Below are 14,698 nucleotides of genomic sequence, written 5' to 3' on the forward strand. Positions count from 1 at the left end.
TACACTGCCCAATAATGTTAAATTATTTGACATCTGTCACGACATCATTGAAAGAAAGTGTGAGTAACGTGTAGCCAGCTTGTTTGCTTTCTCACTGGACATTAAAGGACTGTGTCCGGTGTGCATTTTCGCCAAAGAAACGTCTTCTATGTAGAGTGGTTACATGATGGTATGTCCGGTCTTCTATGTAGAGTGGTTACAACACGTCTAGCGAGATGGTTTGCTAGCAATGCCACATTGTGTGTGTCCGTGTGAGCAGCTGTCCCGTGCTCGGGGTGTGTGTGAATGCAGAGCCCTTCACAGTGATATTGATATCTTATAATGAGTGATGATTATGTAAAAGTGAGGGTTCCGCTTGACCAAATGAAATCATCTGGTGAGGATGTCAAGGAGAAGGAGGAGGAGGAGCAGCTACCAGTGGCATCCCCGGCATCATCTGTGTCACCAATCCCGCCTACCACCGCATGCAAAGGGGATGCATCCAAAACCTCAGTTGCTGGTCGGAGTCGAAGTAAAAGTCGGAGCAAACTGGGAAAAGATCACCAAAACACATGCACCAAACAGGACTCTGACCTCGCGTTGCATGGGTCAACAGCAGTTGTTGTCAATGCGGGGAAAAACAATAGAATTGGTACTGAGCAGATGCTTCATATCAAAGGGACTGGCAAGATTCTGCAGGGGAAGACCGAAACCAACGGAAACGTCGCGCTCAACCACCAACCCAAAGACACCAAAGGCCCGCACATCAGAGAGGATGGCAACAAACTGGCAAAGAAGAGGAAGCCCGTCACCGTGGATACCTCCAAAGCCAAAACCTCACTGGAGGCGTTGAAGATCAGCATCAAGCAGCTAAAATGGAAAGAGGTATGGCCATGTCTGTTTTCATATAGCCTACTGTGTGTGTATCTGTCTATCTATCTATGTATGTATGTATGTATGTATCTATCTATCTATGTATCTATCTATCTATCTATCTATATCTTTATCTCAGGAGTCTACAGCCTCAGTCAGTGCCGCTGGTTTTAGACCTTGCTTTATAGGACAGAATCCCTTATTATTCCATGTTATCCCAACACGTTCAGGATGTCAGGGCAGGTTATTCAGTTACCACCAGCAAGATTGTGGTCCTTTTATAGCCTGTATTAACACAACTCATCCATGTTTGTACAATGAATTACTTCTTACTTACTTACTTACTTACTTACTTACCTACTGACAGCTTTATTGCTACATAATATGTCCTACATATTTAATATGTCTTCATGAAGTAAGGTTATAGGCTAGTACAGGTTAAGGAGCCGATGGGCAGTGGTCACATAATATTCATGAGGAGGACACAGTCACTTTTAACCTTGCCACTCCAAACTATCGCCTCACTGTCTGTGGCTGAAAGTTGTTGGAAATGGAAAGCCCCAGCCTTAATACATTCATGAGATGGCTAATTGATACGGTTCCCCTCACTTCGCAAGGCGAGCGCCATCTGTCCGGTCCTGAGGGTGTTGAATGTGGCGCAATAATACCTGCCACCACCCATTATGAAGGGGCTCGTTCATTATACATGAAGAGTGCTGCAGGGTAAAGCGATTGGACTATACAGGTAAAGACTCTTTACTTCAGACGACCACGTGTTGAAACATAAGCCCTTTAAGTCCAATCAGATCTGGTTTCAAAACGTGTAGCCTGAGGCCCTATTCTTTACCCTTCGTAACAGTTACACCTTCAACACAGCCAAGGGCGTAACTGATCCCATGTCAGTTCTTTCAGTGGTGCTGCGGTGTAAGAGAAGGCCAATTGAGCTAGCATCACCTCTGGTCTAGTTTAGGCCTCTTACGGCACAGTGACACAGATGTGTAAGGGGAATGGTAAAACCTACCTTTTTAATAGAGCCTTTTATTAGCCTTTTTTTATTTAAATGTTTATTGTTTTATTGTTTTTTATCTTTCTTCTTGTTTTTAATCTTTAGCACTTTGAGATTTCTTTATGTAAAGTGCATTACAAATAAAATATATAAATGTATTATTATTATTATTATTATTATTGTTATTATTATTATTATTAATAATAATAATAACCTTAGAATGTTGACACTTTGACTCCAGCGTGTGTGGATTAGAGATTGTGAGTTCATCTCAGATGATATTTGATCAATATTGACGTAAACCAGCTATGGGTGGGGGTCTTCACCTAACGTAAACCAGCTATGGGTGGGGGTATTACCTGACGTAAACCAGCTATGGGTGGGGGTATTACCTAACGTAAACCAGCTATGGGTGGGGGTATTACCTGACGTAAACCAGCTATGGGTGGGGGTATTTAAACCAGCTATGGGTGGGGGTACCTGATGTAAACCAGCTATGGGTGGGGGTATTTGAACTTGATGAGGGAGTTTACCGTCTCAACTCGGTGACACAAACTTGGAGTAGCACTTCCCCTTATAATCCATTGCGGGAGCCCAATATTCCTTCTCTTTTGCATGCAGGAGGCCTACTAATGGTCAATTCTGTCATGTAGTGATGACCGCTTGTAGGGGAGTTTTCCAGGACACAAGACTAGTTCTACATTAAATAACATAAAGAACACAAGAACCACAGCTCAGTAAAGCGAATGATCGCCGCTAAGCCGAAATGTTAGTGATTGTTGAGAGAAAGTGACCAGTCGTCTACCCTGTCGTACCCTTTCCGACGCTGTGCTGTTATTGATCCACGCCACGTTGCAGAGAGGACACCGTCTATGCACCTCCAGAACTTCCTCAGGCAACTCTCTCTCCTGAGGGTTTCACATTACCTACATTTTCTTTTTCTAAAGCTTTCCTGACATCCAAGTCTGGGGATATCAAATCATCACTGTTTACTGTCATCACCCCCAGCGTGACCCAGGTTATGCCTGGGTGATAGCCTAATGGGCAGTTTGATGGCACAGCAGTTTTCAAGCTTGAGGAGCACCTGCCAGCTGACTTTCAGCATATGGCCTTCTCTCAACAGGGGCGAACGGTTACGGCGTAATCTCTTGATAATCCAGTAGGTTTATATTCTCCTCCAAGGATGGAGGGGGAGGGGGAGGGGGGGGGGTGATTGAGTGCTTTTCATTTGGATGGGACAGATTACCTTGCTTCCACTTACCAATTAAGGTTTAAAAAGATGCTTTGGGAGAACAGATACCGTATGTAGGTTAATCATTCTACACAGAGTGGTGACAGGTTAGGTAAACACTTACTACTATCTTTAGCCAGTCAGACAGAGCGGGCAGTTGGCCGTATATGGCCATGTTTTTTGTCAAACCCGAAGTGTCTAAGTTTAAAGTGAAAGAACAGGCCAGGGACACTTTTTTATTATATTTTTTTATTTTATTTTCAGATTTTATCCCTTTTTTCACCCAATTTGGTAGCCAATTGAACCCAACCTAGCATCCAATTATCCCCTGCCTATTGCGAGGGATCCGCCGCACGACCCCGCAGCCGGCAGTCCCAGAGGAGGCCGCCAGGCAGACTAGCTGACTGGCTCCTCGAGCCCAGCACCGTTATTCCAGCACCAGACGGGGGCGCTGTTGCGCGACGGATCCTTGTCCGGAACTACTCCTATACCCCCCTCGGGAGCGGCCGCCCAATATACCGTTCCCCGTGTGTGCCCTGGCCATATCCGGGTCTGGCGAGCCGGGATACGAACCCCGGCCCCGGTGGGCAGCATGCACTAGTGGCCAGTGCTTAGACCGCTACACCACCGCGGGGCCTCGGCCAGGGACACTTGACAGACATTCAACAGGGTTGAGTGACAGATACGCGACGCGGTCTGGTGAAAAGGTCCACATGTCGGCAATTGTTTGGATTCAGAGCGACTTTCTCTGGTATTTAGGGCGTGAGGTGTTCTTTCTCTGGTATTTAGGGCGTGAGGTGCAGCAACATTCAAATAAGCATTTAATCTTCAACTATTTTCAGATTTCACTGTATGACACTAGAACAACAACAAAAATAAGTGAAACATGACCGTGCCCTACTTGAGGAGTTTTTCACTAGACCCTGTCACATATTGTTCTAGGACTGTCAGCCTGGGGGCATGCCCAGTCAACCTCACGGATGGGCATCAGGACGACTGGCCTGGGTTCCATGTCTCTGCCAGTTCGTGCCAACCTCTTTGAAAGGAGATGACCTCATCCCTTCTGCTGAAATAAGGCTAGAACAACAACAGTTCATTATTCACTCAGCCAGACAAAGAAAGCGTGTGTCTGCATGTGTGTGTGCGTGTGTATGTGTGTGGCACTGTAGATTAGTTCATAGCTGGAATGGCCCTCTCCAATCACACATGATGGGGGCTATTCCCATCCCTCTGCCCATAGATACTGCCTAAATTAATTTGACCCAGTTCCCTGATGAGATTAGGGGGTTATACATTAACATGTATGGTATGGTATTTATAGGCAGGCTCCCTTTCTCTCACACTGACTCACGGGATGGGATGGTCTCCCCAGCTGTCACGTTACTGTGGTGGGTGTGTTTCTGGTGTCCTGTGCGTGTGTGTGTGTGTGTGTGTGTGTGTTGTAAAGCTGGATGTGTGTGTGTGTGTGTGTGTGTGTGTGTGTGTGTGTGTGTGTATTGTAAGGCTGGATATAGCATGTGAGGGGGGGAAGTGGATCGTGGACAGGGCAGGAGTGTGGTTCCAAGACTCAGCCAGGGTGGATGTAGTCATGTAATTAAGCAATGTAATCCTGTCAGAATATCACACCCTTCCAGGGTTCCTTCCATTGGAGAACACTCTCTCTCCCACAACCCACTGGGGGTTAGCCCCGGCTTCTGGGGTCACTGGAAAGGCGACCCTTCAATGACCCTCCAATGACTGGGAGGGTGACCCTCCAATGTGTTACTTTGTAGATTTGTAGCGAGGACAGTTGTCAGTTATGCCAATTTATTGATCAGAGTCAACAGTTTTCAGAGGCCGCAGAAATGACTAGACCATACTGCGCCAGACCCTTAAACTGGTCGTCACTATGGTGCAGTTAAACAGCGTTCGCCAACAAAGCCCCAACAAAGCCTTCCTGTCCGTGTTGAAGTGTGCCTCCAGTTAGCATGAGAACACCACAACACCTCCACCCTAACCCTTCATATTCATCATATTACCCCTGTCTCATATTCTCTCTCTCTCTCTCTCTCTCTCTCTCTGCAGTTTCCTATGGGGCGGCGGACAGCCTGTGACATCTACTGGCACGGCGTGTCCTTTCATGACAACGAGAACATCGTCTCAGGCCAGGTCAACAAGTTTCCAGGTACGCAAAACCTCTTATTATGGTCTGGTCTGCCGATGGGGGAAATACAATCCAACAAGTCACATGACGTCTGCAGGACAGCAAGCAGATGAAGGACCAAACAGCACTACGCAGTCTGAGGTCTGTCAACCGTCTCAGTATTCACAGCCCCTGCTGCTTCACCGTTGAGACACTGTGTAGCCTGTCAGCTCTTGTCACTGGCTTATGTTAAAGTATGTGTATGCAGCCAGTCTTATGTTAAAGTATTTGTATGCAGCCAGTCTTATTATCGGTCCTATTTTTCAGGTTTTCTGCTCGAAATGACATGCCCACAGTGAATATAGAATATCTCTACAATCACAAGGGCCTTCATAATGATATTGGTATCAAATGAAAGCTAACACCTGTGGGGTGACTGTAGAAGTGTCAGAATCAAAATATATGTTACTGTGTCAGAGTAAATAGAGCTAGAACATTGTGAAAAATCTCAAATTCACTCTCCGCCTAAAAAAACAACAGCTTTTAGAGTGAATATCAGCTTGGAAACCTGACTGAATAAGGCCAAATCATCTAGGAATCAGTACTCCAGGGTCTGATGAGTACTTGTGCCAAATTAGATGCTAGTAATGTGAGCCAATGCAACTTTGTACCTGTTTTAGTACAGGTATGTTTAGGCGGACAACCAAATTGTGCCATTTGGAGACATTTTGGCACCATCAGTGTATCAGACTTTCTCATGCATCAAGACTGTAAAATTGATTATATTTCATTGACATATCACTATAGGTATAAATTGCATCCAAATCCAACTGTTTAGACTCTGTTTGCATCCAGCAGGGCCCTCCTGCGCGGTTTTCTGTGCGCTCCTATTGCGCAACGGCCTCGTTTTCACACCAGAGTCGTTTACGCAGTGAATTTTCTCCCGAACCCATTGGTCAAAATGTCATGATTGATCACTCATTTGAAGCGTCAGAGCCAATAGAATCGAACAGAGGCGGAAAAAATGACTTTCGAGGACCAATGATATGGAAATTTGGGACACAGAAAAAAATGATGTGGTCGTTTAGAATGGAATCTAATGAATCGTTTGCGATATCGATGAACATTATTGATAAAGGTAAGCTCTTTAAATCTGTTATATTAAACATAGACACGACTTTACCCCAAATATGGGGGAGTGGATAAGATGTGGAGTATGTGTATGCAGCCAGTCTTATGTTAAAGTGTATGTATGCAGCCAGTCTTATGTTAAAGTACGTGTATGCAGCAGGTTGGATTGGTGTCAGCTGTGCCTAATGCCTTGTCATGCCAGTAACCAGGCAGGCCAGGGAAGGTGATTGTATGTGACGCGATGTGGTGGAATGATCATCAAGTAGGCAAAGTAATTTTTCTGTTTTTTACATATGCTTAAACTACAGATTGTAAGCTTTCAAATGATGCGTCATACATAGACATCGGGAAAAAATGTAAGACGACATGAGTATTTGAAACTTGTTAACCCTGAAAACTAAATCCTGAGAAAAAGCCCTTCAAAGATTTCATACTTTTTCGTACTTTTTCACACCTTCACACAGGCAGGTAATGGGCGGTAACAATAGCTGGTCAACCCCACCCCCAACCACTCCCCCTCTAGATTGACAGCTATCAGCTGTCAATACCTGTCAGTGTTAGTCACTGGGTCAGACAGCTATAGTTATACAGCTATAACATTATTACCTAGCAAGGTATTACCTAAGCTAATTACCCAGCTTATTATTATTTATGGTTGTTCTAACTGTTATTGTTACTGTCTTTTAATGATACAAAAAAGTCTTCAATCAGAATCAGTGTTAAACCACAGTTATTAACCCGCAAAGGGTGCCTCCGGGCACCGTGTTTGTCCGTGAATAACACCGGCTAGGAAGGTGGTAAAAAGACAAGACTATGCTGGCTAACTCCACCATCGGTATACGGTCATTTTGAGCCCTGAACCACCGTGGTGCCACCCCGAGAAGTGAACCGGGAGTAAACTCAATGAACCAGGAGTTCAACATGCGTCAAGTGCTTATATTCACTACGAGCAGTGTCGACATCGATCAGGCAGTAGCCATCTGATATGCTCAACATAACAATGATACTACAGTTCATAAAGCAGACAAGTGAAGGCAGTGGTTTTAAGGGTTCAAAAAACATGACTTTATTATGTGTACATAGCTTCCTCTCTCTCTCCCTCTCTCTCTTTCTCTTTCTCTCCAAAAAACCACGGTTAATAATATACCACATGCCGAGGAAAAAGTATACGATAGCTTCATGTTCCTCCATGTTGCTATTGTTGGCTGTGTTGTGTCTCGTGAAAATATACGTCACCACCATGGCGCGCTGTTATGACGCGTAACTCCGCCTACTATCTTCTACTCCTCCTACTAGTAAGGGCATTTTACCAGATATTTGACCAATCTGCGAAGTAAATCGTTACCAAGAAATTTCTTCACCAATGTGTTTCTAAAGGTGTGTAATAACATGTCCTAAAAGGTTGAAATTCAACTCCTGTGGGAAACCTCATAAAAAAAACTGCTCAAAGTTGGGGTACCGATAACCGATTTTCGAAAATTCGAAAATGCTTAAATTGGACTTGAGTAACTTTTGAGGGGTCAAACTAGGCATTTTTCATGATTCTGAGTTGATTGCAAGCATTTATTCAATGCTTCCACCTCTACTACCACCTCCACTACCACGCCCACTACCACCTCTACTACCACCTCCACTACCACCTCCACTACCACCTCTACTACCACCTCCACTACCACCTCCACTACCACCTCCACTACCACCTCCACTACCACCTCCACTACCACCTCCACTACCACCTCTACTACCACCTCCACTACCACCTCTACTACCACCTCCACTACCACCTCTACTACCACCTCCACTACCACCTCCACTACCACCTCTACTACCACCTCCACTACCACCTCCACTACCACCTCTACTACCACCTCTACTACCACCTCCACTACCACCTCCACTACCACCTCCACTACCACCTCCACTACCACCTCTACTACCACCTCCACTACCACCTCCACTACCACCTCCACTACCACCTCTACTACCACCTCCACTACCACCTCCACTACCACCTCCACTACCACCTCCACTACCACCTCTACTACCACCTCTACTACCACCTCTACTACCACCTCCACTACCACCTCCACTACCACCTCCACTACCACCTCTACTACCACCTCCACTACCACCTCCACTACCACCTCCACTACCACCTCCACTACCACCTCTACTACCACCTCCACTACCACCTCCACTACCACCTCTACTACCACCTCCACTACCACCTCCACTACCACCTCCACTACCACCTCCACTACCACCTCCACTACCACCTCCACTACCACCTCCACTACCACCTCCACTACCACCCCCACTACCTACCACCTCCACTACCACCTCCACTCTGAGTATTATGCAGCTAATTTAAATAAATGTATATGTAAATGGAAAAAAGGGCGTGGCAGTTTCTCTACCAGGAAGTGGTCTTGGTGACAAATAAATGCTTGCAATCAACTCAGAATCATGAAAAATGCCTAGTTTGACCCCTCAAAAGTTACTCAAGTCCAATTTAAGCATTTTCGAATTTTCGAAAATCGGTTATCGGTACCCCAACTTTGAGCAGTTTTTTATGAGGTTTCCCACAGGAGTTGAATTTCAACCTTTTAGTACATGTTATTACACACCTTTAGAAACACATTGGTGAAGAACATTTTTGGTAACGATTTACTTCGCAGATTTTCATATGTTTCCCTTACTATACTCGTTCCTGGTCTCTTGTGTACAGTGGGAAACGTCTCGTACCCAGAACTGTTCAAAAGCGTGCTGAGGCGAGCCGTGCCGTGCCGACCCGGGCCGGTCAGTGGAAAAGCGCCATAATTAGTCACCTTGTAAGAAGTCATGCCCAAAGGTTTTGGCAAAACTATAATTTCTTTACCAAACAACCAAATGTAAGATATGAAATGAACCAATCAAATGACAGATTACATAGAACATCGCATCTATGCTAATAGGTACATCTCGTACAAAAAATAATAGCTTGAATGCCAATCATTACATTGTGCAGTAAATATGACGAAACATCCAAAGACAGACATACTGTATAACAATGATGGATAACAATTCAACTTACAGATATTGCCACTGAAAGGGACAGAAACCAAACAATGACCAATGATGGGGCAAGAACATTGATTCAGTAAAAAACTATAGCTTTCTTGTTGTCATAGAAACCAGGAAGTGCGGAGCAACAAACAGCAGTAAACGAAACACCACTAGATGGCCTAGGCCGGGGGTCGGCAACCTGCGGCTCTTTAGCGCCGCCCTAGTGGCTCCATGGAGCTTTTTCAAAAATGTATGATTGTTTTATTTTTTATTTTATTTTTATATGGTTTCTGTAGGAGGACAAACATGACACAAACATTCCAATGTTTTTTTTTTACGTTTTAACGTTTTCCAATGCTGTAAAAATGTGCAGAATAAATATTACATTTCAACACAAAGATTTGCGTCATAGCTGTGGTGCTATTAATCAAGGACCCCAATTGAAATAAGCCAGTGGCTTTCTTGGGTTTTTATCCTTTTAGTTGACCTTGTATGTAATATGTACTTTCATGTACCTACTTCTGCAAACCTTCTAATAAAGTTTTTCAATCAATCAATTCAATCTATTGTTATTGTGTACAGGCTACCGTAGTCACGGTGCCAGGCAGGTGGCTGTTGCGAACAAACCGGCGGGTGTGTGATGGGCCATGGATCCCAAAGGGAAAAAGAGAAAGATCGCTGAGGAGAACAGAGGATTCAACAGTTCTTGGACCGAATCATTTGCTTTCATTGCCAATGCGGAAGGATTGCCTGCATGTTTGCTCTGTAATGAGAAGTTGTCAAATAACAAAAAAAGTAATTTGGAAAGACATTTCCAGGGAAGGCATGCTACATTTGCAGCCGAGTACCCAGTTGGGAGTCAGAGAAAAAGTGCGATTGCATTACTTCTGGAGAAATTACAAGAGCGCAAAGATCGATTTAAGAAGTGGATTGCATCTCCAAACTCCACTACTGCTGCTAGTTTTGTTGCAACCCGGGAGATAATAAAGCGTGGAAAACCGTTCACAGATGGTGACAACATGAAGGATTCATTCATTAAAATAGAGCACCTATTTTCAGACTTCAAAAACAAAACCGAGATAATACAGAAAATTAAAGACATGCCTCTCTCCGCAAAGACAGTGAAGGAAAGGGCCATTCAAATGGCAGGCAACATCACCAATCAGCAAATCAAGGACATTAATTCAGCTCCAGCATACTCAGTTGCCTGTGATGAGTCGTGTGATGTGATCAATATTGAACAGACAGCGCTGTTATGCAGGTATGTGAACTCTGATGGGCCGCAAGAAGAAATGATCGAATTAATACCACTGAAAGGCCAAACACGGGGGGGAGGACATAATGTGAGGCTGTGCTGAAGTGTTTAAATGACAATGGAATAAACACCAACCACCTGATTTCAGTGGCTACAGATGGGGCGCCCAGTATGAGAGGATCACAAAAGGGGTTTGTGACTTTACTACAGAAAGCGTTGGGTCGAAATCTGCTTGCATTTCACTGCATCTTGCACCAAGAAGCACTGTGTGCACAAACATTCACAAAATGTCACTATCTTTCCCTGTCACACCCCTGGAGATTGACCCGTCCTTATTGAACACATTCCCAGGAGTAAATCAAGCTGACCTTGAAATGGAAATGGCCGATATAGCTGACAAAGATTTATGGGTGTCCAAGTTCAAAAGTCTGACAGCCGAGCTTGAAGACGTCACTCGTCAGAAAGCCCAGCTTGCCCAAAGCCACAAATGGAGCGAAATTGAAAGCCTCCCAACACCCGAGAAACTTGTGTTTGAAACATGGAACGCTCTTCCTGACAGTTATAGGAACATGAAGAAATATGCATTTGGAGTATTATCCATATTTGGATCAACATACCTGTGCGAGCAGATATTCTCAAACATGAACTACATCAAATCCAAATACCGCACCCGCCTCACAGATGAGAGCTTGCAGTCCTGCGTGAAGATTAAAGTTACATCTTACATGCCCGATGTTGAGAAGCTGTCCAGTGATGTCCGAAAACAGAAGTCACATTAAACGGGTAAGAACACAATCCTGTCATAGGCACATATTTAGTAACAAAGTGGCTGTTTTTATAAAGTGATTTCAGATTTTTGTCAGTATATATTTGGAATGACACATAGGGATATTATTAGTGTTTTGTTGCTCAGGTCCGAGGATGGCTGCGTTGTATTGTGCGTGTCAAAAGAGAAGCGGATGCTGCTGTGTTTTACCCTTGACTAGTAGTTCTGTTCAGTTCACTTCACTTCAGTTCTAGCACTGACTTACTTGGCATTGGCAGAAAACTAAAGAGAAGAGGATAATGCACAGAAATCGAACTTAAACTGTATTATTTAAATGTAATATACTTTACCTTTTCAAAAGGCTGCTGTTTTATTGTTTATAATTGCAGGCTGCGTTTTATTGCCCAGATAAGGGGGAAAAGAGAAGAGGATTGTATTGTATTCGACTTATATGTTGTATTCGTATTGTATTATTGCGGGTTGAAGAGGACTGCATTTTATTCCATGGGGAGGTCTGAAATTACAGGAGGCCTATTATGCACGTTCCATTTTATATATATATTTTTTAATCCTCAAAATAAAAATCACATCAAAATGTGATTTCTTTATTGTAATTCTATAATTTCATCAATGCAACGAGACATAATACATTAATATTGTAATGGAAGTTAAACTTAAACCGTCGTACAGCAGAGTAGTCACGTGGTGCGTCATTCTCTCCACGGTGCGCTGCAGCGAAAATAAACATTTAATCATGAATGCTCATTATGTATTTGTAGCCTACCTAGTCATTTTTTTGATAGTAGGCTAATATAGCTAATATAGACACTTACAGCATGTGTTGCCTTCATTATAAGGCTTATATAAGGCTTTCATTTTTTTGCGGCTCCAGACAGATTAGTTTTTTGTTTTTTTGGTCCAATATGGCTCTTTCAACATTTTGGGTTGCCGACCCCTGGCCTAGGCGAAATACTCCAAAGACAAAACAACTATGCCCCCTAGTGGCAGAAAAAGGACCCAAACAATACATGGAAACCGTTCCATTACAAATGTAAAATAATTGTGTTGATCCGAAAAATGATCCGATCCGTGACTCAAAAACCATGATCCGATCCGTGAGTTAGGTGATCCGTTACACCCCTAACCCTGACTGACCTGTACGAGCCATGTGCGACAGGGCAAATAAAGTGCCGAAGAACGAAGTATTAGTCAGCTCGCTTCTTGATTGCCTACATTCCATCGACGTCACAATCAGACTCGGGAGCAGAGTTGCCAGATGAGTGACACTTTCCAGCCCACAGTCTAAAACCGCTAATTCCACCAAAAAAACCAAGCCCATCTGGCAACCCTGCTCGGGATTTGTTGGGAGTCGGGAGTTGCCCACACACAGGAGGATTTTTGGTCGTAAATATTGAACACGTTTAATATTTACGATTGTCGGCCGGACCATTTTCCGAGCAGATTGTCGGGAGAAATGGACTCTTAACACACCTCACACCACAGGATAATCTTGTAGGATAATCTTTAGAGCCATCCGATAATCGGGCGTTTGCTGTCCTTGGTCGGAAGGGGGAAAATCGGGCCAAAATCGGCCAGATTATCTTTATGTGTGTACCTGGCTTTAGTTTAATTTGTTTTTGTTCACGTTTTGTTCACGTTTCCATTTCCTTTTCTGCATTTGGGATCTGTCCTTTTAGTTTTTTCCCGAGAAGGCATGGTGTATGCCCGTCATTAGGGATGTCCCGATCCGATACTGATATCGGATATCGCCGCGATATTGGACCTGAATGCTGGATCGCGGATCGCACCAGAAAAAAAAAGGCTCCGATCCGCGCTCTCGATCTGGTGTGTCACTCAAGTGACGACAACAGTAGTAGCCACGTGCATGACCAGGGCTCGATAGTGCGACTGTTTTGGTCGCATTTGCGAGTGAATATATTTCTGTGCGACTTGGAAATACATTCAATCGCACCAGTGCGACTAAAAGACTGCTGAACTACTGTCATGCGCAGTCAAACTTATGTGTATAAGCGATGAGGGAATGAAAACAGTGAACAGAAACGCGTGTCGCAGAAATGCTTCACGCGAGTCCTATATGCGCTTAAAATGCGCATAATGGATACAGCTCTCATAGTTCGTAGCGCTGTGTGCTTACGGTTTCATTACAAAGAGGTTAACCCTATATGTGCCTGACGTCAAACAACATTCAAATGACTCTAACTTCATATTTTTTCGGATTTCAATGTATGACACATCATTTGAAAGCTTATGATCCGTAGTTCCAATCCACAACACGTCGCATTTGTTGCTTTAATAAAGGCTGGCAGTCTTTAATTTAACTGTTGTTGGTGTGGACTATATACTGGGGAGGTATTTGTTATTATTCAGGGCTCAAAAAATGTATACAAATATCGGATCGGTATCGGTATCGCAGATACCCGAAGCCCAGGTATCGGTATCGGTATCGGTAGTGAAAAAGTGGGATCGGGACATCCCTACCCGTCATGTATGCATGTACCATTCGCTTGCGTCGCAGTGCAATAAAGGTGTGTTAAAACTCCCAACCTGTCGTGTGTGTGTTTGCTGTACAGGTATGATCGAGATGTTGAGGAAGATCAACCTGAGCCGTGCCGTGAGGACCATGCAGGACCTCTTCCCGGAGGAATACAACTTCTACCCCCGCTCCTGGATCCTGCCAGAGGAGTTCCAGCAGTTCTCTGCCCAGGTAGCCTTACACGCTGTGTAGCCTTACAGGCTGTGTAGCCTTACAGGCTGTGTAGCCTTACACGCTGTTTTGTGAACATTACGGTCTAACCTTTAAGCAACAGTTGAAAATAAACACAATAAACTATTTCTTGTTTAAGGGGAGGGGGGGGGGCGGGGGGGGTAGAGTACGAACCAGTTTTTTCAGCTCGCCCGGGTTCATCGGGCCAAAGGAGAAATAACTCACCGGTAGAACGAGCGATTGTCCAATCAGAATCGAGTATTTTAGAGAGCCGTGTCATAGCCTAAAAAATAAAGAGAGCATTACAGTGATCTCGGAATCCATGACATAACCTGCCCATAACATAAACTGTTTTAAGCAGAATAAACACATAATATTTGACAAGCATTTATCCCATTAGAAAAACGACTATTAGATTTTTAAAATGTGTATTAAAAATGAAATAGGCTCATTGCTTAAGATATGGAATGGAGGGCTATTATTGTGTGTGGTACAGTAGCCTATTACTTATGCCATTACAGGAACTGACACCTAAAGTGTGCATACAGGACACAACTACAAAATA

General features: G+C 44.0%; 1 protein-coding gene across 1 annotated transcript in view; it reads left to right on the forward strand.

Annotated features, from left to right (window-relative positions):
• Positions 1 to 642: 642 nt before the first annotated feature.
• Positions 643 to 14,698, forward strand: part of ttll11 (tubulin tyrosine ligase-like family, member 11) — a gene marked incomplete at both ends in the record, with an annotated part of 56,718 nt that continues 42,662 nt past the window's right edge. The window contains 3 exons of the mRNA XM_080529362.1: positions 643 to 864; positions 5,154 to 5,253; positions 14,000 to 14,133. Of these exons, the coding sequence (XP_080385488.1) occupies positions 643 to 864; positions 5,154 to 5,253; positions 14,000 to 14,133 (456 nt within the window). The remainder of the gene's footprint in view (positions 865 to 5,153; positions 5,254 to 13,999; positions 14,134 to 14,698) is intronic.

The sequence above is a fragment of the Nansenia antarctica genome (genome assembly GCF_963989245.1).
Source record: "Nansenia antarctica genome assembly, chromosome: 4".
Classification (NCBI taxonomy): domain Eukaryota; kingdom Metazoa; phylum Chordata; class Actinopteri; order Argentiniformes; family Microstomatidae; genus Nansenia; species Nansenia antarctica.